The 23,767-nt window shown below is 38.1% G+C and overlaps 2 protein-coding genes and 1 non-coding gene across 3 annotated transcripts; 2 read left to right on the top strand and 1 right to left on the bottom strand.

Annotated features, from left to right (window-relative positions):
- Positions 1-2,976: 2,976 nt before the first annotated feature.
- On the top strand, positions 2,977-3,891 carry LOC104229024 (uncharacterized). Its single transcript, XM_009781585.1, has one exon. It carries the CDS (start codon positions 2,977-2,979, stop codon positions 3,889-3,891), a length of 915 nt encoding a protein of 304 aa, XP_009779887.1.
- Positions 3,892-12,188: 8,297 nt separating this feature from the next.
- On the bottom strand, positions 12,189-12,295 carry LOC138886576 (small nucleolar RNA R71). Its single transcript, XR_011405626.1, has one exon. It is a non-coding gene; the product is annotated as a small nucleolar RNA R71 (small nucleolar RNA).
- Positions 12,296-15,472: 3,177 nt separating this feature from the next.
- Positions 15,473-17,214, top strand: LOC138885455 (uncharacterized). The gene is made up of 4 exons (XM_070166406.1): positions 15,473-15,606; positions 15,693-15,914; positions 16,065-16,167; positions 16,744-17,214. The coding sequence occupies exons 1-4, from the start codon at positions 15,473-15,475 to the stop codon at positions 17,212-17,214; spliced, it is 930 nt and encodes a 309-aa protein (XP_070022507.1).
- Positions 17,215-23,767: the final 6,553 nt, after the last annotated feature.

The following is a 23,767-nucleotide window of genomic DNA, read 5'->3' as shown; positions in this document are numbered from 1 at the left end:
GTCAAGATGATTGAATATATTGTTCGAACCTACAAAGATGAATAATTAGAGTTTAATTAGATATATGCATGTGATTTTTTTTACTTATTTTGCTTGTATGAGGTACATAAACGTAATGAAGCGTATCTCACCTACTATTTCCTTATAGATGATGTGTATAGTGTATATCCCTTTCATCCATTCTGCTAGCTCAGTCATGACCACAACTTTTATAATGAACATATAACATACATCTACTTGACCAATAACCATGGTAGAAGCCTGATCCGATCCTTCTGAACCTTCTCCATAAGTGCAAGTAAATGTGGATTATCATATTGGTAGGCGTTGATCTGCTCAAGCAATGACAACTATGCAACCAACACAAGCACACACTGTATTCAATACTGAAACATACCCCATGAAACGCTGATTAGCCAACGACTGAACCTCCAAGGCTAATGGACATATCTCAAATGAAAGAAGATCCATCTTTCCCATGGACTTCCAACTCAAGGCATCCATTATTACAAAATATATTACTTAAAATAATATTTTTTGGCACGTGCATTGCACATGTATATCGAGTCATATGGTATATGATTTTCATAAAATAGTATCAATATATATAAAATAAAAGTTGAATAAATAATTATACACGAAAGAATAAAGCATAAATTTTTGCGAATTATATGCTGACTTGTTCGTTGAGGGTAATTGAATATCATTTGAATCTACGAAGATAAACAATTAAAGTTTAATCAATTGTTAACACTTTATCATGTTAATCGTTAATTAGCTTCAGTCCACCATTTAAACTCATAATTCATACTGAATGAAAAATGTTTTGATTTTGCAATAGCAGATTTTTATTAGTCTTAAATTTTCAGCAACTACTTGGTGACAAATTTACTAAGAGGTAATGTTTCACCATACTAATTTAATTAGTACTGATTTATGTAAATTTATTTTTAGGAGAAACAAATTAGCAATGAAAAATATTACCAAAATTATGAAGAATATAGTAAAAAATGAAGAGATCACTATTGTAACTCTCTTCAAAGAAAACACCAGCCAGAAATTTTTTATTGAGGGCTTGTCATATGGATATGCAATGCAAGTATAAAAAAATCTTAGAGATCTGAGCAGTGAAGTTTGCGCACAAACTAAAAGTACAATTGCAGCAACACTAAAATAGGATTAATATTTTCAATGCATTTGTTCTTGGTAAATTATGGAATAATGTTCTAAAGGCTGTATATACATGTTAAATATTAGACACACACACTGAACGAAATTGTGGACATCGAAAAAAGCTACAGATAAAGAAGTTTAAGCTAACAGAGTTTGCAAGACATATTACCTTTCTTGTGATTCCGAAAATTAGATGAAGACAAATTTGTTAGAGAGCTATGAAACTATTTGCACTAATAAAGGCAATTGCCAATTCAGAATTGTTTCAAGCATTTTTTTACATTATTTTATATGGTTCCTCCGTTCTAACACAATAAAGTTCTTTGTTTCCTTATCTGTTGTGCATGTTCTTTGATTCAACACTTTGATGATGTCTCTTTAGCCACGCGAACTTTTCATCCTTCTTTAATGTGCTTTCTACTTTCCATAATTCTAAGAGAAGAAATTAAAAGAAAAATGAAAGAAAAGAAGAAAAGAAAAATCATGTTAGAGACATTACCGCAACGTCCCTATGTATAATTTTGGAGGAGTTTTAAGTATTCTAAAGACTCCACATTTGTACTTCAGTTGCTTAAAGGAAAATTATGCATAATTGAAAGCCATTTTCGTACTTTTCATAAATGAAATTAAAGTTGTCCTTGCCTAGAAAATGATATAGGAACATAAATGCCTCTTCCAAAACTAATCGTTTCTAATTCGGCGCCTTCGGGGAAATGGCATGTGTGACTTTTATAATATCATGACATCCTTGACAAAGTTACAGTGCGCGTGTGACATATTTACCAATGGCCATCCATTTGGTGCTAAATTATGCCAACGGTTACAACTCATCATTTTGGACTTTTAAGGTTTTTTTATAAGTAAGTTATTTATGTGAATATCAATTATTTTAATAATTTAACTTTTAAATTGTGGGGTTCCCATTTTTAATGTGATAATTTTTTTCCTTCACGTAAACAAATAATTGGAAAAAACATAAGGAGATCATACTTATCTCTCTTTCTTAATCTCCAAAATTGACCAAGGAAAGAAATTGAACCAGAAACACATTATTATGGTTGTAATCTATGGATACTAAATTAAACCAGCATATGCGATGAAAAAAATACAAAGTCGTACTTCAACAGATACCAAGTAATGTAATTTACTTTGATTTAATATACACGAAAAATAGTCAATAATTCAAAACAACACAAAATTAAATTGGATATAAAAAATAAAGAATTCATACCCTTTGTGTCATTTTCAGCCACAAACAGCGGCAAGATTCATCAGGTAATTTCCTAGAGTCAATGCTGTCAATAGTGAGAGCACACAAAGAACTGGTAGAAATTTAGTGTCGAATATTTATGCGAAAAAATTAAAGTTTAATAACAAAAAGGGTTTATAAACAAGTCTTGTAACAAGTGAAATGTTAGATGGATTTTTATATATATGAGGGTTGCGCTTCAGTTTTGTTCATCGTAAATGATTGCAAGAAAGGGCACGGTTAAACGACACTTTTCATTATTAATGTGAAATGTTTAACATTCACAATTCTTCAGAATAATTTTGTCCTTCTTCTTATTTATATATTATATTTTTTTTAAAGTAAGATAATTAAATTTTTAAAAGGGTAAAAAAATAATTTAACTTTTGACTTAAGGGCTTCCCACTTTTAATATAGTATAAATAAATAATGTAGTGAACCTATATGTTGTGGATGAATCTGGCCCCCTTATTGAGTGTATTCCCAATATTGTTAATTATAGTGAATCATTTCAGATTTTAGATAAAGCTGGTATTGACTGTACCTTAAGTGAAATGGGTTCTGACTCTAGTTCTAATTCTGAGGGATGTGATTCTGAAGGATATGATTATGAAGAATTACATTTACTCAAAACTCAAAAAAAAAGAGACATAACTGAGAATCTAAATGATTACAAGGAGATATATAAAGCCATGGCCTTTAAGGACATACCAGAAGCTAGGAAGTTTATGAAGTTGTATGTTCTAGCCAATAAAAAAGTCTTAAAATTGAGGAAGAGTGACAAAAGGAGGGTTAGATATAGATGCATTGTGGGATGTCCCTTTCTTTGTTTAATATCCAAAGATGGTAATGCAGGGGTTACTGTAAAGACATTAGAGTCAGAACATAATTGTGGCACTACATATGATAATAGTACTGTTGATTTCAATACCATTGCACATTACTTTAAGGGAAAGCTACAGGATAATCCTAAGTATAAGGTAAGGGAGATGGTACTTGATTTGAAAAGAATTTTTGAGTTCAATGTGAGTCATGGGAAGTGCAACATAGCAAAAAAAATGATATTGGAGACCTTAGATAGAAGTTTTGCAGATAAATACAACAAACTTAATGTTTATGTCATTGAATTGAATGGGAAGTGCAACAAACTTAATGTTTATCCAGGTAGTGATGTAGTGATTAACATTTCAAAAAATGCACTTGAAAATGGGAAAACAAAATTCTTGAGGATGTATGTTTGCTTCAAAGTTATGAAGATGGAGTTCAAGTTAGGGTTAAGACCATTTATTGGTGTAGATGGCACATTTCTAAAAGGGAAAGTCAAAGGTCAATTGCTAGTTGTTGTTGGACAGGATGCACAAAATCATGTTTATCCTTTGGCAGGGGCAGTTATTGATAAGGAAACAAAACATTCTTGGAACTGGTTCCTACAATTACTTCAGGGATCTCTAGACCTTAAGGGACGATAAAGAATCACCTTCATGTCGGACATGCAAAAGGTAATTTTTCTGAATCACCTTTATTCTGTCCAGTTTCTAGTTCTGATTTTTTTTCTTTCTGTTGTCAACTTAATTCTGTCCAGTATCTACTTCTGATTTTTTTTCTTTTTATTGTCAACTTGATTCTATCCAGTTTCTACTTCTGATTTTTTTTCCTTCTATTGTCAACTTGATTCTGTCCAGTTTCTACTTCTGATTTTTTTCTTTCTGTCATCTACTTCTGTCCATGGGTTAATTGAGGCAATTAAAACTGTTCTACCACAAGCACATCATAGGTTTTGTGTTAGACATATTGAGGCTAACTGGTGCAAGACATACAATACTGGAAAATGCAAAAAGAGCTGATTTGGTGGTGTTCATGATGCACTTATGAAGAAGAGTTCAAAAATCAACTAAGCAAGCTAGGAGAGTTGAACAAAGATGCAGCAAAAAGTTTATTGAAGTACCTATCACAGTCTTGGTGCAGAGCTTATCTAGATACAATTTGTAAGAATCACTCAGTTGACAACAATTTGACTAAATCATTTAATTCATGGATTCTGGAAGCAAGACAAAAGCCAATTATTAAGATGTTGGAAGACATAAGACTCAAAGTTATGAACATGATGACAAAACATGAAGCTAAAGCTAGTACATGAAGCAATGAGTACAGTCAAAGGAGCCTAGAATTATACAATAAATTCATGGAGATTGCTCAAGTGTGTAAAGTTAATTCCAATGGAGAAGGAGGATATGAAGTTAGTGAAGGGTCTAACGAGAATTATGTCAACTTAAGCATAAAGAACTGCCCAAATTTTTTCTGCATTAGGGTCTGTTTTAACTATCCAGATTTTTTGTCATAACTGCCCAGTTTTTATTGCATTAGGGTCAGTTTTAACTGTCCAGATTTTTGGTCATAACTACCCAATTTTTTCTGTTTAAAACAAACTGACCAACACAATAAATCTAAAGAATTCAAAATGCATTCATGAAAATTTACACAAAATGCCATAGTGCACTGCACAAAATTCATTCATGAAAATCTGGATTCATTACAAGCTGACCAACAAAAAACATTCATTAAGATCTGGATTTACAACAAGTAACTACATTAAAACCTTACTGCACTAAACAAAATGCTGAATTCATTTCATCATCAGTGCCACAATAAATTCGACTAACAGTGCAAATGAAACCATAATGAACATCTTCATGTGCATCATTTTCACTTCCATCCCCCTTGCTTTATTCACTTCAACATCATTTATAGCCTCCAAAACATCAACTTTTTCCATCAATTTGTCCATTTCAAGCTTGCACGCATCCAACAACATATTCAACGTCCTGATTTTGACATTGGCAACATTTAATTTAGACTTGAAATCGTTGATTACTATCAACGCTTTGTCCGGAGGGATTCGTCTTTCCATTCCCAATATCCACATGTCTCATTCTTACAAATACAAACAATAACTATGTTAAAGAACAGAAAAAATTAAAAAACAGAAAAAATAAAACTTTAAATACATCAACGTTTAATGAGTCACCAACAAAATTTACACTTACTTCTGGTTTAGCACACTTGTAGAATCTCCTTTCGGGGTTGTTTGTAGTCGTCAAAGTGAAGTTGTTCGCAATCTCCCCAGAGTAGCACCTCCTTCTCGATGTAACGCTAGAACTAGACATAGAAACAATACTATCAGAGTTGACTGGTCGAAGAAAAAGAAGAAAGGATTTTAATTGAGAAGTTTAGTTGAGAAGAAGAAAGAATTTTAATTGAGAGGGAGGGACATCTACAGAGAAGGAGCGAACAAATTAGGGTTCACACGTTAATAAGGGTGAAGGGTCTAGAAGGGTTAGGGCCGGGTTGGGTAATGAGTTAGGTCGGACCCATTATATATTTAATCGGATGGTTTTAAGCTTGCCACATGGCCCTTCCATTAAAATAAGGGCATATATGTATAATAATATAACGTCAGGGGTTTGGATGTCCTAATAATATAACTTAGGGCTTTTTTAAACTATTGATGATAATAGAGAGACAGATCAGGCCATTTTCCGTAAATTAAAATAGCTGCTCAAGTTCAATATAATTGTTTGCCATGGTGTTCTTCCAAATTTTTTAAAAGTTTGTACAAACGTCACAAGTCTTAATTCATCCAAAATCTACGTATTCACCGAAGGATTGGTCATTATGACATATTCTCCGCCAGTTTTTATCCAACCAAATTTACCCTAATCCACTTATTTGGAGCCCTACAAATATAGTAGTTTTTTAAAAGGAGGCGGCATTGGCAAAGTGTTTTACCTGGGGTGGCACATGTGTAACTCACAAGCAACGTGATATAAATGATAATAGGTGAATTGAACTATAATTAGATCCTAAAGAACCACCTTCTTGTATAGTTTTTATGGTATAAAATGATAACAAAATTCTCTGATTAGTGCTTTTCATGCTTTGCAGGCTATATACAATAAAAGAAGTATATGAAGTACTTTTGGGATCAATTACGGAGAAAAAGAGGACAATCTTATAATATCCGCTAAGTGCACCACGCGAAGGCAGCAAAACCAGAACTGGAGATAGACTGTCGCGGTCCCGACGTAACCGCAGTCGGACTACGGCAGAAGGCTGTTACGGATTCTGAGAGGCTATTTGGCCGCGGTCCTGGTGTCACACCTCCTTTTTTCGCCCCCGCGAGGGTACAAGGAGTTTTTCCAATTAAAGGACAATCGAAACGGGATTTGTTTATTTATTTCAGAGTCGCCACTTGGGAGATTTAGGGTGTCCCAAGTCACCAAGTTAATCCCAGATCGAGGAAAAGAATGACTCTGTATTACAGTCCGCGAACCAGAAATCCGGATAAGGAATTCTGTTAATCCGGGAGAAGGTGTTAGGCATTCCCGAGTTCCGTGGTTCTAGCACGGTCGCTCAACTGTCATATTCGGCTTGTTTATCTGATTTTATACAATTATGCGCTCATGTGCAAGTTTTATCCCTTAGCCGCTTTTATTATTTTGTATTTATTGTTATTATTTTACAGAGAATTGCAACATTGTGAAAATGTATTTCAAACCACGTCACAATCAATGCACCCGTGGTTGTTGGCACATTTCAACTCTGTTGAGATTTGGATTTGGGTCACATAAATGTGCACCCGAGTTTTAAGAAAATTAAATTATTAAAAGGCGTGCCTAAAGCGACTAGCGTATCATTTACTTTGGGTAGGGCCGTGAAATTTTGCTAAACGGTCCATCCCGAAGTCTAAGCAATTTTAAAGCAAATATTTACTGAGGGCCCCGCAATTTTGTATTTTTATTCGGCGAGGCTCATCTCATTCTTATTTTTAAAAGGAATTTGCAACGTCATGGACATGCATCTCGGACCACGTCACAATCAATGTACCCGTGATTAGAGACACATTTCGACTCCGTTGAGATTTGGATTTGGGTCACATAAATGTGCACCCGAGTTTAAGAATGTAATTTAATTAAATCGCATCTAAAGAGTCTAACGCGTTATTATCTTTGGGGAAGGCAGTGAAATTCACTAAACAGTCCATCCCAAATTCTAAGTATTTATTATGACCAATTATTGAGGGCCCCGCAATTTGCATTTTTTATTTGGCGAGGCTCGTATCATTATTTTTAAAAGGATAATCTTAGCATGACTACATTTTCTATTTTTCGTTTTCTAAAATAAATGAAGAAAAGGTCCTACTTTATTTACATACTTTCGAGTTATTATAGTTAAGTTTCGAAAGTGAGTCGTTTAAAGAGTTTACAGCAGCGCATAGAATATTCTACATACAGACAGTAAAAGAAAGAAAAGACTACATTAAACTACAACTTCAAATCTTTCTCATTTTTGCATTCATGCTTCGAGTGGCTTACACGATGAACCAGTGTATCAGTTTGTGTACATGGTATTTGGAAAGCAAGGAAAGAAGATGAAGATCAGTAGAAGTAGCAGTAGTGTAAATACACAGCAACAACAACAACCCAGCAGCAATTCGACCCAGGTTCAAGGCCCAGAAAACTTTGAAGAAAACCGAACAACTCAATAGAACAAACTCAAAAGTATGTAAACACACTAAACAGCAACAACCCACGCGTGTATTAAAACCCGAAACTAAACTCGTTTCTCACTTTGTTTTTGTTTTCTCTTTTTAAGCTCTATCACACTCTCTTCAGATTTTTCAGAATGTATTTCTCTCTCAAAAATGTTCTCCCCAAAAATCCTTCTTTTTCATTCAATCCCCCCATCCCTCTTTATATACAAAGCAAGACCCAATCTTCTTCCACTATGTGCACACTTTAACTTTTATTATTACCCACACTTTTACTTTAGTAAAAGTAGTCAACGTGGGCCCCCGTGTTCCCTCTTTTTGAAAAGTAGTCAAAGTGGGCCCCTATGTTCCCTCTTTTTGAAAAGTAGTCAAAGTGGGCCCCTTGTTCCCTCTTTTTGAAAAGAAGACATCATTATCCACCTTTTCCTTTTTGCTTTTATCATTATGTCTGGTCCCCACAATAATTAATAACCTATAATTGGTTAATTCCCGTTTTACCCCCTAAAACTACTGTTACGCCCCGATTCAAAATCTGTTTAAACTTCAAAAATTATCTAAGAACTTAAAATTAAATTACCAGCTATAACCAATCCTTAATCCAGTTTAATCAACAAATTCAAACTTAAACGATGAACAACAAAGCAACAATCGGAATTATTTTGACTAAACAATATTTTTAACAACAAACCTCTTTTCAGATTCAACAACAATAACAAACAAGTATATTCAAATCATTGAGCTCAAATTCAAATTAAACTTAAACAAAACAAATAAACATATTCAAATCACTAAACTCAAATAATCAATTGATCTTCAAATTAAATCCAACAACATTACAACCAAGATGAATGATTCAAACTAAATCAAAAACTAAGGACCAACACATAAACACTCACATTAAATCACTTGATAAAAACTAACAAGCTTCAAACAATAAAATGAACACGAATTAAATCTAAATTAAACAACAAAGATGAATGATTCAAACGATTAAACGAACACATTTCTATATTAAAACTAAATCCTTTTAAATTAATAAAACAAACTGAAGAAATAATTAATTGAACTTCAACTTAAATCTAACAACATTACAATTAAACTAACAATTTCTCTACCTAAAACATAAACAAAATAAATAAATAAAACAAACTGAAGAAAAATAAAAATAAAAAAATGATAAACACGAATTGGTTAAACCAACTAACCGGATCGGAATAACGACGAACTCGAACGGAAACGGAAAACTTGAACCAAGACTGCCAACAACCTAACGGATTTTGACTTCAACGACAACCCACATTCTCTTTTAACCTCGACGAACTCAGAACGACAAACGACTGCGTATGAACTATTTCGACAACCCCAACCAAAGCTTCGAACAAATGACGATGCTATTCTGTGGATATAGCAGAAGCGACGTTACTGGATGCTACTGGACGACGATGGTCGTTTGGACGTGACGACGACGAAGAAACCGGTGAAGCTAGCTGAAACTTGACGATGGTTCGACGCTCGTCGAAGAAGATGAAGCTGGAGCAGAAGAAGCAGCAGTCATGGGAGGTTGGAGCTCGACGGACTATGTTTGTTCAACAGATGGTCGTTTAGGTGGACGTTCATGGCTGGACGTGGAGGAGCTGGCTGTCGTTGCTGGTTTTTCCGGCAATGGAAGCGACGATGATGGCAAAGCTCAGAGACGACGGGGGAACAACAGTTGGTTGTTGGTGGCTGGTCGTGGAAGAATGTTGGACTGGAGGTTTCTTGGTGGAGCAACGTTCATGGAACGAAGAAGAAGATGATGGTGGTTTGGGCAGTGGTGAGCGTGTGTGTGTGTCGACGAATAAGACGCGGAGGGCAGCCATGGATGAGCTTGGAGAAGCTGTGTGTGGTTGAAGACGATGGAGGGGGCAGCCATGGTCGTTTGGACGAAGCTGCAAGGGGAAGCCATGGGAGGTGGGGCTTGGAGCAGGAGGAGAAAGAGAGGAAGAAGAAGAAAGATGGGGGGCGGGTAGTTTAGGGTTTTTTGGTTTATTTTTTTTGTTTTGTTTTTGTTTTGTGAAAAATGAAAGAAAAAAAAATGAAAAGGGGGTTTGGGTCTTTTTGGGTTATGGACTGGGTCGACCCAGTTCGAAATGGACTGGGTCGTTTGGGAAGATTGGGTCTCTTTGGGCCTGTGACTTGAATTTGAAGAAGAGCCCCATTCCGATTTTCTTTGTATTTTTGCTCTTTTCTTCTTTTATTTTTCTAAAACTAAATTTTAAAAATCCTTAAATTATTATTAAGTTATAAAAGCGCAAATTAACTCCCAATAACAATTAACGCACAATTAAGTAATAATTAAGCATAAAATTGTACATTTGGACATTAAATGCTAAAAATGCAAAAGATGCCTATTTTTGTAATTTTTAATTTTTGTAAAACAAACTTAATTACTAACAATTGTAGAATTAAATCCTACATGCAAAATGCGACATATTTTTGTATTTTTTATTAATTTAACAAATAAACATGCACAGACAAATACAAATAATTATCCAAAAATGTCACAAAAATTCTCAAAATTGCACACCAAGGAAAATCATTTTATTTTGAATTTTTTGGGAGTAATTCTTTCATAGGGCAAAAATCACGTGCTTACACCTGGCGTAACCGCGGTAGGACCGTGATAGGAAGCGGAAAATTGAGGGACTGAAGTGCAAAATACGGGATTTTTAGCACAAAACCCTATATTAAACAATAGAACTCGTCCAAGGGATGAATGAAATGTTTTAGAAAGTACTTTGGAAAGAGAAACAAGTGTGAGAGATCACCCAAAACATCATATTTTCTTCTTCTCTTTATTTTTCTTGCAATTTTGATCATGAATATTTTCATAGTTTATTTACCCATTATCATGAGTAGCTAAATCCTTTGTCTAGGGTTTTGATGGAACCTATTGAAGGATGAACTTCTTGATTATGTTAATATAGTTTGCCAGTGTAATCTCTATTTGTTCAACTACGTGTTTGTTGTAGTTAATTGACAAGATCCTCAATTAGATGTGCCTAATTAGTGTGCATAACTCGGGAGAGAGTGCATATTTAGGTGATTGTTGAACAACACCACTCCCAAAATATAAGAGGGATCTATAACTGCGGGTTTAAAGGCGGGATTAGGGATAACAAAGTCTTGGGTGCAATCTAAAGTGAACTGTAATAAACAAAGCCAGCTAGCGTATCTCGGGAGAGTGCGTCTAGTAAATTATCGTGATTACTCGGGAGAGATTCACGGTAAAAAGAGTGTTCATGATTGATAGAGATGTGTTGGTAAATCTATATGAAACATAAACAGAAGGGATTCCATCAATAGGGGAAATCACTACCTTAGAACCTTCTCATTATTGTTCACAACTTAAGCATATTTAGTTTACAACTGTTTATTGACTTTCAATCTTAGTTATTAAATATACCATCAACTGTTATTCACAACGTTTGGGGAAGTTGATTCTAAAGAATTTAGTAAGTCCAACGAAAGTAATTGATAGGTTAATTCTCTGTGGATTCGACTCTGGGCATAAATACTCAGGTTATATTTGCAACGTCCGCATTGTCCTTTTATAAGGCATAGTTGGGCATGATCAAATTTTGGCGTCGTTGCCAGGGAATTAATGGTGTTATCAATTACAATTGAAAGAAATGCATGCCTAGAAACTCATCGAGATCTGGTGAAGTATTTGAAGCATTATCAGATCCCGAGAAAATTTTCAAGGCATTGAATCGGGCTAATCGGAAAAACAAACAACAACCAACAACTGCACACTTCGAAACAGTCATGGGGGATCACGAGGAAAACCCAGCGGTACCAATAGTGCCAGAGGCTGCTCTCTATGACTGGGCACAACCCACAGCTGAAAATCTGTCCACAGCCATTGTAGTTCCGCAGATACAGGCTGAGTCATTCCAAATTACGAATAACATGTTGCACTTGTTGCAGAACAAGGGACTATTTTTGGGGTCGCAAGTCGAAGATCCTCATCAGCACTTAAAGAACTTCTTCTCTATCTGCAAAACCCAAAGGCAGCCCAACGTAACTCCTGAAGCAATCAAGTTGTTATTGTTTCCATTCTCAGTGACAGGAGCTGCCCAGACTTGGCTAAACTCACTTCCCATAAATTCTATAACAACTTGGGTTGAGTTAGTCAGGCAATTCCATAACAAGTTCCACCCACCCAATAAGACTGCTCAACAAATTGATGAAATTTTGAGTTTTAAACAGAGACCAATGGAGACACTGCATGAAACATGGGAGCGCTTTAAAGGGATGCTGGTTATATGCCCGCACCATGGTATTCCAGATCTGATGTTGGGGCAGCGGTTTTACATGGGATTGTCAGATAGCGTGAAGAACATTGTTGATGCTTCAGCTGGTGGAGCATTTTTTAGCAAAACATGGAGAGAAGGCCAGAGTCTGCTTGACAAGATGACAAAAAATTCGGGATGGACAACCAGGAATGCACCTATCACTCCAGTGGTTCACTCAGTGCCCTTAGATCCATCCAACTCTATGGCTGAAAATATGGCCACCTTATTGACACAGATGAGTATACTCACCAAAAAGGTAGAAGAGTCAGGGCAGAAGCAGCAGGTACACAACGTAGACACTACCAATGGGGGCTTGTGCGCATCTTGCATTAGTTAGCCAATCAGTAACCAATGGAATGAAGAACATGATCATCACCACTACCCTGAAGACATGAATTATGTGTCTAATTATGGAGGCCAGAGACAGGGTGGTCAGAATTGGGGCCAGCAAAATCAGCAATACAGGCTAGTCCATCCACAATTCAACAATGGAAACATGGGAGGTATGAGTCCCCCTTAACAATATGGCACCTTACCCAAGGCCACATGGATATAATAATCAGAATCAGCAGCAGGGGTATTACCCTCTTCAGCAGCAGCATGCTGGAAGGCAGGAAGATGGCTTTGCTAGACTTGAGGCAATGATACAGCAGGTTATTGGGTCTAATGCAAAGATTAGTGAGAGAGTGGATGCACATGATGCAACAATCAAGAATATTGAAGTGCAAGTGGGTCAAATTTCTATGTCTCTGAACAATCGTCCTCATGGGACGCTACCTGCAGACACCCAGATAAATCCAAAAGATCAAGGCCCAATGCAGTTGATGGCGGTAAGTCTACGTAATGGCAGAGATCTAGAAGTAGAGCAAGAGAGGGATCGACAAACTAGACAAGCTGAGACACTTATACCAGTGCCCATTGAGCTGGATGAGTCAACAAAACTGATGGAGGTGCCAGTCCAGCCTGCCCAGGAAGAAAATAACATTCAGAATGCGACCGAGAAAGAATCTGAGACAATCCAGGAACCAATAGTTGATGTAGCAGCTGATAAGGATCAATCCCAGTTGATTGGGAAGAAGAGACCTCCTGCACCTTTCCCTTAGAGGCTGGCTAAGTACCAAAAGGAGGAGCAATACAAGAAGTTCTTCGAAATACTGAAACAAATCCAGGTAAACATACCATTGATTGAAGCTTTGAAGGAGATGCATGGGTATGCAAAAATGATGAAGGACTTGATGTCCCGAAAGTTTGATTTCCAAGACTTGGCCACAGTTACTCTTACTCAGACATGTAGTGCAGTGGTGACTAGACCAATTGCAGAAAAGTTGTCTGACCCAGGGAGCTTTACAATTCCATGCACTATTGGTAATTTTGCTTTTGCTAAAGCACTGTGTGATCTAGGGGCCAGCATCAATCTTATGCCCCTGGCGATTTACAAGAAGCTGGGCATTGGAAGAGCTAGACTCACTTCTATGTTGTTGCAGTTGGCTGACAGGACAGTGAAACGACCCTCTGGTATACTGGATGATGTGCTAGTTCAGGTAGGAAAATTTGTGTTCCCTGTAGATTTTGTGGTCTTAGACTGCAGAGTGGATGAAGAGATTCCCATAATTTTGGGAAGACCATTCTTGGCCACAGGGAGAGCTCTCATTGATTGTGAAACCGGGGAGCTCAAGATGAGATTGAACGATGAGGAGATAACATTCAATGTGCAGAAATCTATGAGGCGACCAAGTGAATTCGCCAATTGTTCTCTTATTGATGCTGTGGACATAATAGTGGATACTGATGATGAGGTGCTAACCATTGAGGACCCCCTTGCTGCATGTTTAATGAATTTGGATGAGGTTAATGGAGAGGAACTGGCGGAATGGGTGTTGTCATTAGAGGGTAGAGGGTTTTTTGATAGAACTCTAGAATTTGAGCCCTTGCAGTTGGAAAATCGAGAGACTCCTCCAGCCAAGCCATATATCGAAGAACCACCAAAGCTGGAGTTAAAGCCATTGCCCAACCATCTCAGGTATGAATTCCTTGGACCTAACTCCACATTACCTGTTATTATCTCATCTAGTTTGTTAGATGTGCAGGCGTAACAACTCTTGCAGGTACTTAAGGAGTGCAAGACTGCCATTGGGTGGACCATGGCAGACATAAAGGGGATCAGCCCCGCCTACTGTATGCACAAATTTCTACTGGAAGAGAGACACAAACCTTCCAGGGAACACCAAAGAAGGTTGAACCCTAACATGAAGGAAGTGGTGAAGAAAGAACTAATAAAGTGGTTAGACGCGGGAATTATCTTCCCAATCTCTGACAGCAGCTAGGTTAGCCCAGTTCAATGTGTACCTAAAAAGGGTGGCATGACGGTAGTTAAGAATGATAATAATGAATTGATCTCTACAAGAACAGTCACGGGCTAGAGAATTTGCATGGATTATAGAAAAGCTAAATCTAGCCACCCGGAAAGACCACTTCCCACTTCCCTTCATTGATCAGATGTTAGACAGACTGGTAGGGAGGTCACACTTCTGTTTTCTGGACGGGTACTCAGGATACAACCAGATCTTCATTGCACCGGAGGACAGAGAGAAGACCTCTTTCACTTGCCCTTATGGCATTTATGCCTTTCGGAGGATGCCATTTGGCCTATGCAACGCACCCGCCACATTCCAACGATGCATGATGGCCATATTCACTGACATGGTAGAGGACATAATGGAGGTGTTCATAGATGACTTCTCAGTGGTAGGGAATTCATTTGATGAGTGCCTGATAAATCTGACGCGAGTGCTGAAATGGTGTATCGAGACTAACCTGGTTCTGAACTAGGAGAAGTGCCACTTCATGGTACAAGAAGGCATAGTCTTGGGGCATTGGGTGTCAAGCAAAGGAATTGAGGTGTATCGTGCTAAAGTGGATGTAATAGCAAAGCTACCTCCTCCAACTTCAGTCAAAGCAATCAGAAGCTTCCTTGGGCATGCCGGTTTCTACCGGAGATTCATAAAAGACTTCTAAAAAATTGCCAATCCTCTCTGTAAATTGTTAGAAAAAGATCACCCTTTCTTGTTTTCTGATGATTGCAGGGTAGCATTTGAGGAGCTGAAAAAGAGACTGGTCACAGCACCTATCATTGTTGCCCCCAACTGGGAGCAACCATTCGAACTCATGTGTGATGCCAGTGACTACGCAGTGGGGGCAGTACTGGGACAGCGGAAGGACAAGATGATGCATCCAATATACTATGCTAGTAGAATGCTAAGTGGAGCCCAGCTGAACTATACTGTGACTGAGAAGGAGATGTTGGTTGTGGTGTTTGCTTCGACAAGTTCAGATCGTATCTGATTGGTTCTAAGGTAATTATATACACTGATCATGCAACTCTAAGGTACTTGATTGAGAAGAAGGAGTCTAAGCCGCGCCTGATTCGTTGGGTGTTGCTGCTACAAGAATTCAACCTTGAAATTCGTGACCGTAAGGGCACAGAGAACCAAGTCACTGATCATCTATCACGACTTGAGGGAACTGAAAATGCAGTTGAGGTTGAAAATATTCTGGAAACCTTTCCATACGAGCAGCTACTCGCTACTAATCTTGAGAAAGTGCCATGGTATGCAGATTTTGCAAATTACCTGGCCTGCGGTATAGTTCCCTATGACCTTTCATCTGTACAAAAGAAAAAGTTTTATTGTGACTGCCGCATGTATTATTGGGATGAGCCTTACCTGTTTAGAATTTGTGTTGACAATATGATCCGGAGGTGTGTCCCCGAGATAGAACAATCTTCTGTTTTGCAAGCTTGTCATGCATCGGCTTATGGAGGACATTTTGGAGGGGTCAGGCCAGCTGCGAAAGTGCTTGAGGTCAGATTCTTTTGGCCAACAGTGTTTAAAGATGCGCACCAATGGGTGAAGGGCTGCAATGAATGTCAGCGGACCGGGAACATTGCCCGTCGCCATGATATGCCCATGAACCCAATACAAGAGGTGGAAGTGTTTGATGTCTGGGGGATTGACTTCATGGGTCCCTTCATCAGCTCCTATAGCAATAAGTACATACTTGTTGTTGTGGATTACGTGTCCAAATGGGTAGAAGCTGCAGCGTTGCCCACTAATGATGCAAGAGTGGTGGTGGGTTTTTTGAAGAAGAACATATTCACCAGATTTGGGACACCAAGAGCGATTATCAGTGACGGTGGCACTCACTTCTGTAATAGAGCTTTCGAGAAGTTGCTTGCAAAGTATGATGTACGCCACAAGGTGGCTACCCCTTATCACCCGCAAACTAGTGGGTAGGTTGAAGTGTCCAACAGAGAGATAAAGAGTGTGCTAACCAAGACTGTGAACGCCACAAGAACTGATTGGGCGAAAAGGTTAGATGATGCACTCTGGGCCTATAGAACTGCTTTTAAAACACCGATTGGTATGTCACCATATAAGTTGGTGTTCGAGAAGGCCTGCCATTTGCCAGTGGAACTTGAACATAGAGCGTGGTGGGCACTGAAACAGCTGAATCTAGACATCGAGGCTGCGGGCACAACGAGGATCACAGAATTGCATGAGCTCGACGAGTTCAGACATCTTGCTTTTGAGAGCACAAGGTTGTACAAGGAAAGAATGAAGAGGTTGCACGACAAGAACATTGTGGAGCAAAATTTCAATCCTAGAGATATGGTGTTGCTTTATAACTCACGATTAAGGCTATTTTCGGGTAAACTCAGGTCACGATGGTCTGGACCATTTAGAGTGGTCCAAGTTTTCCCTTCAGGTGCTGTCGAGATTGCCACAGAGAAAGACTCTCGTACATTTAGAGTCAATGGGCAGAGATTGAAACTATATGTGGGCATGAGCGAACCAAAGGAAGTGTCTGAGCTACACTTGACTGAGCCACAGAGTTCGAGCGAGCCTTAAATGCGCTTATCTGCGTCGTACCGCGACGTTAAATCAGGCGCCGTGTGGGAGGCAACCCATGAATCTATTGTAAGTGTAATGCATAACTTCAAAGAAAAAAAAGTAGCAGGAACACGCCCAAACCACGGTACCAGCGTAACCGCAGTCGGACCGCGGTCAAGGACCTCCTCTGAAATAAGTCTACCGCGGTCCCAGCGTAACCGCGGTAGGACCATGGTCAAATACCCCCTCTGAAAGAGGTTTACCGCGGCAGACCAGCGCGGGCCAGGTAAGTTTCAGAATTTTTTTTTCCTTCCCCCCCCCCTTTTAATAAGCCTAACCCCCCACTATTCCCCCAAACCCTTCTTTTCTTCAAACCACCCGCATCCCCCATCCCCTTCTCTCTTCTCTTCTCTCTTTCACACTCTCTTATCCCTCAAACCCCCATTGTTGCCCCTCCTTTCTTCTCCATCTCTCTCTCTCTCCACCACCTATCCCTTCCATTCATCCTCAAGGTAAGCTTCTCTATTCTTTTCTCTTTCTTTTACACAACTTAGTGTAGTGTTTTAGTGTAAAAAAATTTCTTTCTTTTTTTTCTTTCCTTTTCTCCATTATTTGCTTCTTTTGGCCATGATTGATGTTTAAATGGTTGGGTTTTCATTGTGCTTAATTTGGCGGCGATTTTTAGAATGTATGGAGGCCTAAACAAATTTTTTAGGGTGAAGCTTGGTGGAGGGGCCTAAATGGCCAAAAATTGGGGTGTGTTGTAAAATTTTGGAGCACTTTGTGCCCTTCTTAGTTTGTGGTGGTGGTAGCATTTGACATGATTCACTTGTGGGAGATTGTGTGGGTATTATATGGCGGAATTGTAGAATTAATAGTGGTGTGAGGGCAATAGTGGAGGTTGTCAACTTTGGGCACCTTACTAATTGGGTATACTGGCATTGTTTGACAAAAGGAAACTGTTTGGTGCCATCGAGTGGCGAAGTCTGAGTACCCATCCGACTGGCACATATTAGGATGCATCTGATTGTTACCCTGAATTGTCAGCAGGTAATATGGCCCGAAAAAGGCGAAAGAGCTCGGCAAGCACTTCCCAAATGCCAATATATAATGCCACCAGATTCCAGTCACAGGAGGCAGAGGACGCGTTTCATGCTAAGGCCACCAAAAGCTTTATCCCTAAGATTCCTGTTGATAGGGCTGCCCTCCATATGGAAAAAGCAGACATGTATGAGGAAATCAGACGGAGGGAGATGGAGTTCTTATTTGATGAACCTGAGACGGCAAACCCGATGATAGTCCGGGAGTTTTACGCGAACTGCCCGAAAAATTTGTGTCGGTCTGTGATTGTGCGGGGCAGGGTGGTAGATGCCTCAATTCTGAAGATTCGCCAGGTCTTGCAGCTTCCCCAGTTCACTGGTGACATTGATCATTACCACGACGCCCAAGGGGTCACTTGGGACACTATGATTGAGACAATCTGCGCAGGGGGTCGACCAATCTGGCTACAGGAAAACATTACCCTTCACTCCAAGTCGTTCACACATGAGGCTAAGTGTTGGTTCACCATTATTTTCAGCCGGTTATTTCCCACGGGCAACACGACAGATGTGAACCACTTACGGGCTCTATTGATGTGGTGCTTCGTCACCAAGAAAGACTTTGATGTGGCGAGAATTATTGGAGATGAAATGATCCTTCGGTCACCTCTGCTATCTAAGGGGTTTTACTTCCCCTCACTTGTGACGAGGTTGTGTCTGCTGGATGGTGTCCCCACCAATCCTGCAGATGGAGCTTTGCCCGCAAAAGCGGCATTCAGAGCTTCAAAGATCACAGTGGGCAGAGATGCACCCACAACCATTGAGCTTGATGATGAGGATGACACCCCAACACCCATGGCACCATCCAGGAGATCCTATGATGGAGCCGGATCCTTTCGGCAACCCTATACTGGGGCAGGGTTCTCTAGATCACAGTCCAGCCGACCTATGTTGCATTCTTTGGAGGAAGAGGTGGCAGATCTTCGCTCCTCGGTGGATGGCCTGCATGTGCGTATGGATGCCATGTCTCAGCGGCATGCCAGGTCTAAGAGCCGTATGATAGCTTGGTTCCGTGCTTTGGGGAGGGCTTGTCATGTGGATCCCAGCACTGTCTCCGACTCCGAGTGATGCTCGGGGAAGTCTTCTTACCCTTCTGCACTTTATTTGTGTTATAACATGGGGACATGCCATACTCTTTTTGTGTGGGGTGGGAGATTTGCTTTGGTGGTGTATTATTAGTGTACATATACATTGGTTGTAAAATAAATAAATGTAGGAGACTCTTCCTGAGGACGGACCACTTGGACAGTACTCTTGAGGGAAGTAGTCCATTTAGATTTTTTTATTTTATTTTTCTTTTTAGGTAGTGTAGTAATTCCTTCTCGGTTTTTTTTTTGACCACGGTTCTTTTCCAAGGGCTTTTCTTGAACCGGGTTAGGTAGATTTTTCTTTAATATTTTTAGGACCTTTAGGACTCTATTGGACTAAGATGGGTGAAGGCAAGAATGCAACCCGTAATGTACACACCTGCAAATAACTAAAACGAATTTGAGGGTGCGACATCTAGGCTCGTTTGTAGACTCGTAATTTTATGCCTTAATTCTGCACACCTTGTCTTTCTTGAACACTCACGTGAGTGTGTTGACAAACTAATTCAGAATGAGTTACATGCCAAGTGTGTCTGAGATAATACTTGTATTCTGTGCTTGCATGCGATACCTAGAACTTGCCCTGTGTGTTTGCAAAGCGAAATAGAAGTTGTTTGGTCTTAGAGATGATTGAGGCATTTCCTTGTGTAGCATGTATAATTATGAATCCACCTATACATATTGTCATAGTTAACCCCTTCGATCCTGAAGCATGTTCTTTGATAACCTTACAACAACCTACATCCCTGTGTTTGAATAGTTTGACTGTTTGAACCTGTACCTCCTAGAAGCACTTGAATCGTTAAAGAGCATATAAAAGTCAAATTGTGGGGTAGTAATGGAGTGGAAAAAGGAAAATCAGGAAAATACTTGAATGGTGCAATGGCTGTTAAAAAAACAAAGAGGCCAGTTGCACCTAAAGAAAAGTGGGGGTAGCCTATGAAACAAGTGTGGAAGAATGATTGGGTTGAACATGGAAATTGGAATAAAGGGAACGATTGTATTAAAAGTGCTTAGGGAGGTTAGTCACTATATCCAAATATATCCTAATCGTCCTTTAGCCTACATTATAACCAAATAAAGACCTCTTGATCTTGGACTGAACAACTCGATTAGTAGAGTATTACACTAAGGGCAAGCGTATGGTGTATCTGTGTGGCATGTGAATGTTCTTTGCTGAGAGTGAGTGGATTCATTCTATCTATAGTTCCTTGTTGCTTGATTTTATGTGTGTGGAACTTCTCTCAGAAATGTGATGTGAGGGCATGTGACTCAGGAAGAAAAAGCGAGTTTTCACCTCTGTTTAGAGTAACTAGAGTAAGCACGAGTGTGGCATGGCATTAGAGTCTTCATCTGAGGTGTGGATGTTGTACTACTTGGGTTGTTCTTTCATAATGGCGGGTGTGACATAAACTAGGTAATGCATCGAACGATTAGGCCTAGAAGTGTGGTTCAACTTGCTCGAGGACGAGCAAAGATTTAAGTGTGGGGTGTTGATAATAGGTGAATTGAACTATAATTAGGCCCTAAAGAACCACCTTCTTGTATAGTTTTTATGGTAAAAAGTGATAACAAAATGCTCGGATTAGTGTTTTTCATGCTTTGCAGGCTATATACAATAAAAGAAGTCTATAGAGTACTTTTGGGATCAATTACGGAGAAAAAGAGGCCAATCTTAAAATATCCGCTAAGTTCACCACGCGAAGGCAGCAAAACCAGAACTGGAGATGGACTGCCGCGGTCCCGGCGTATCCGCGGTCGGATCGCGGCAGAAGGCTATTGCGGATTCTGAGAGGCTAGTTGGCCGCGGTCCTGGCGTAACCGCGGTAGGACCGCGATAGGAAGCAAAAAATTGAGGGACTGAAGTGCAAAATACGGGATTTTTAGCCCAAAACCCTATATTAAACAATAGAACTCGTCCAAGGGAGGAATGGAATGTTTTAGAAAGTACTTTGGCAAGAGAAACAAGTGTGAGAGATCACCCAAAACATCATATTTTCTTCTTCTCTTTATTTTTCTTGCAATTTTGATCATGAATATTTTCATAGTTTATTTACCCATTGTCATGAGTAGCTAAATCCTTTGTCTAGGGTTTTGATGGAACCTATTGAAGGATGAACTTCTTGATTATGTTAATATAGTTTGCCAGTTTAATCTCTATTTGTTCAACTACGTGTTTGTTGTAGTTAATTGACAGGATCCTCAATTAGTTGTGCCTAATTAGTGTGCATAACTCGGGAGAGAGTGCATATTTAGGTGATTGTTGAACAACACCACTCCCAAAGTATAAGAGGGATCTATAACTGCGGGTTTAAAGGCGGGATTAGGGATAACGAAGTCTTGGGTGCAATCTAAAGTGAACTGTAATAAACAAAGCCAACTAGCGTATCTCGGGAGAGTGCGTCTAGTAAATTATCGTGATTACTCGGGAGAGATTCACGGTAAAAAGAGTGTTCATGATTGATAGAGATGTGTTGGTAAATCTATATGAAACATAAACAGAAGGGATTCCATCAATAGGGGAAATCACTACCTTAGAACCTTCTCATTATTGTTCACAACTTAAGCATATTTAGTTTACAACTGTTTATTGACTTTCAATCTTAGTTATTAAATATACCATCAACTGTTATTCACAACGTTTGGGGAAGTTGATTCTAAAGAATTTAGTAAGTCCAACGAAAGTAATTGATAGGTTAATTCTCTACCGATTCGACTCTGGGCATAAATACTCAGGTTATATTTACAACGTCTGCATTGTCCTTTTATAAGGCATAGTAGGGCGTGATCAATAAACTCCATAGTAATTTTTTATTTTAATATTTTAGTAATCTAAATAATATTTAAAATAGATAGATTATATATAAAATGATTAACATACAAGAAAGAATTATATCATTAATTTAATTATCTAAGGACGGTCATATAATTACATTGTGAAATTGTAACTCACCAAATTATTAATTATAGGACAATACGTTATATTGGTTATGTATGCTTAAATACTTAAAAGTAAAGTGTATAAGGCAGGTAGGACGAACATATATAAATTACATTTTTAAATAAAAGAAAACATGTAAAATGCAGACGAGGGAACTTTGCGTCAATCAGTAGAGATATTAGGCCCAAACACTTGGAATTTCATGATTCCCTTTAAGAGTCGTTTAGTTTGTAATAAAAGTTATATCGTGATTATATTATATGGATTATAATACGAGATTAAATGATAAACAATTTAATATTTAGTGAATTTACGTTGTTCGATAAATATTTGGTTTATTGAATTAATAAAAAATGGCATATACAAGGCATATATAATACTCTGATGTAATATGTGTTATGTTTCATAATATATAAAGTTGCTTAAACTTTTCTTTTAAATTTTAGCCTTTGACTATGTGTCATGATCCAAGTTTACGTGACTGGCACCTGGCACACTACCAGACCTGAGTAAATCGAACCGTATATGTACCCCAACCATATACATGAAAATCAATCTTATTGCGGAAGCTTTTTGAAAATCATATATATTTTTAAATTAAATCATTGAATATTTTCACTTCAAAATCATATTTGACGTCTTTCATAATAATAATAAAAAATATCTATTTTCATATATTTCATGTACAATCTCATTAGTACATCTCATCACAACTATTTATGGAGTCTTTATATCAAAAAATAAAAATAAGCACTTGAGAAATTCCCAACTAAAGAAAATAAGAATAACATGACAGATACCATAGAATAGAAGTGGTGCCTCGCCATATATCTCGAGAAGAGAGTCGTCCTAAACATAAGTTCGCTCATGACATGGCACACATCATTCTAAAATATGTAAAGCAAATCGGGCCTCTAGAGGGGAAGCCTATGAAGGTTAATAGCCTGTTTGGCCAAGTTGGAGAAATCAGCTTATTTTGAGAAGTGCTTTTGAAAAAAAGTACTTTTGGAGAGAAGCAGTTTGTGTTTGGCTAATCAGTCTGAAAAACACTTTTGAGAAATAATTTGTATTTGGCCAAGCTTTTTAGAAAGTGCTTTTAAGTGTCAAATTACGAATAAGGACATGAATAGATTTACTTAATAATTAATATTATAAGTAAATAAATAATATCAAAATTTTGTTATTACATGCAATAATTTAAAAAAAATCATTTTATTTAAGTAAAATATGAAAATAAAATTAAAAAGTACTTAATTCTTTTAATATAAGTTAAATATATTAAAATTCCTTCAACAAATATAAAAGCATTCACCCCTAAAGTCACTATATATTAGAAAGTTTTCCTAAGAATAAGAAGAAATATTTATAAATTAATATCCTAAGTATTAGGTTTAAGGGTTATTTTGGTATATACTATATTTGTTAAGGGTATTTTAGGTAAG

Source organism: Nicotiana sylvestris, chromosome 2 (genome assembly GCF_000393655.2).
Source record: "Nicotiana sylvestris chromosome 2, ASM39365v2, whole genome shotgun sequence".
Lineage (NCBI taxonomy): Eukaryota > Viridiplantae > Streptophyta > Magnoliopsida > Solanales > Solanaceae > Nicotiana > Nicotiana sylvestris.
This window is presented reverse-complemented; position numbering and strand designations above follow the sequence as displayed.

What these genes read in the sequence shown, in the direction of transcription:
- LOC104229024 (XM_009781585.1), top strand. Translation starts at nt 2,977, where the DNA reads ATGGGTTCTGACTCTAGTTCTAATTCTGAGGGATGTGATTCTGAAGGA.
- LOC138885455 (XM_070166406.1), top strand. Translation starts at nt 15,473, where the DNA reads ATGTGTGATGCCAGTGACTACGCAGTGGGGGCAGTACTGGGACAGCGG. An exon ending in AATCTTGAGAAAGTGCCATG is followed by an intron (nt 15,915 to 16,064) that starts GTATGCAGATTT and finishes TATGATCCGGAG; the next exon opens with GTGTGTCCCCGAGATAGAAC. An exon ending in CAGCTGCGAAAGTGCTTGAG is followed by an intron (nt 16,168 to 16,743) that starts GTCAGATTCTTT and finishes TCACCATATAAG; the next exon opens with TTGGTGTTCGAGAAGGCCTG.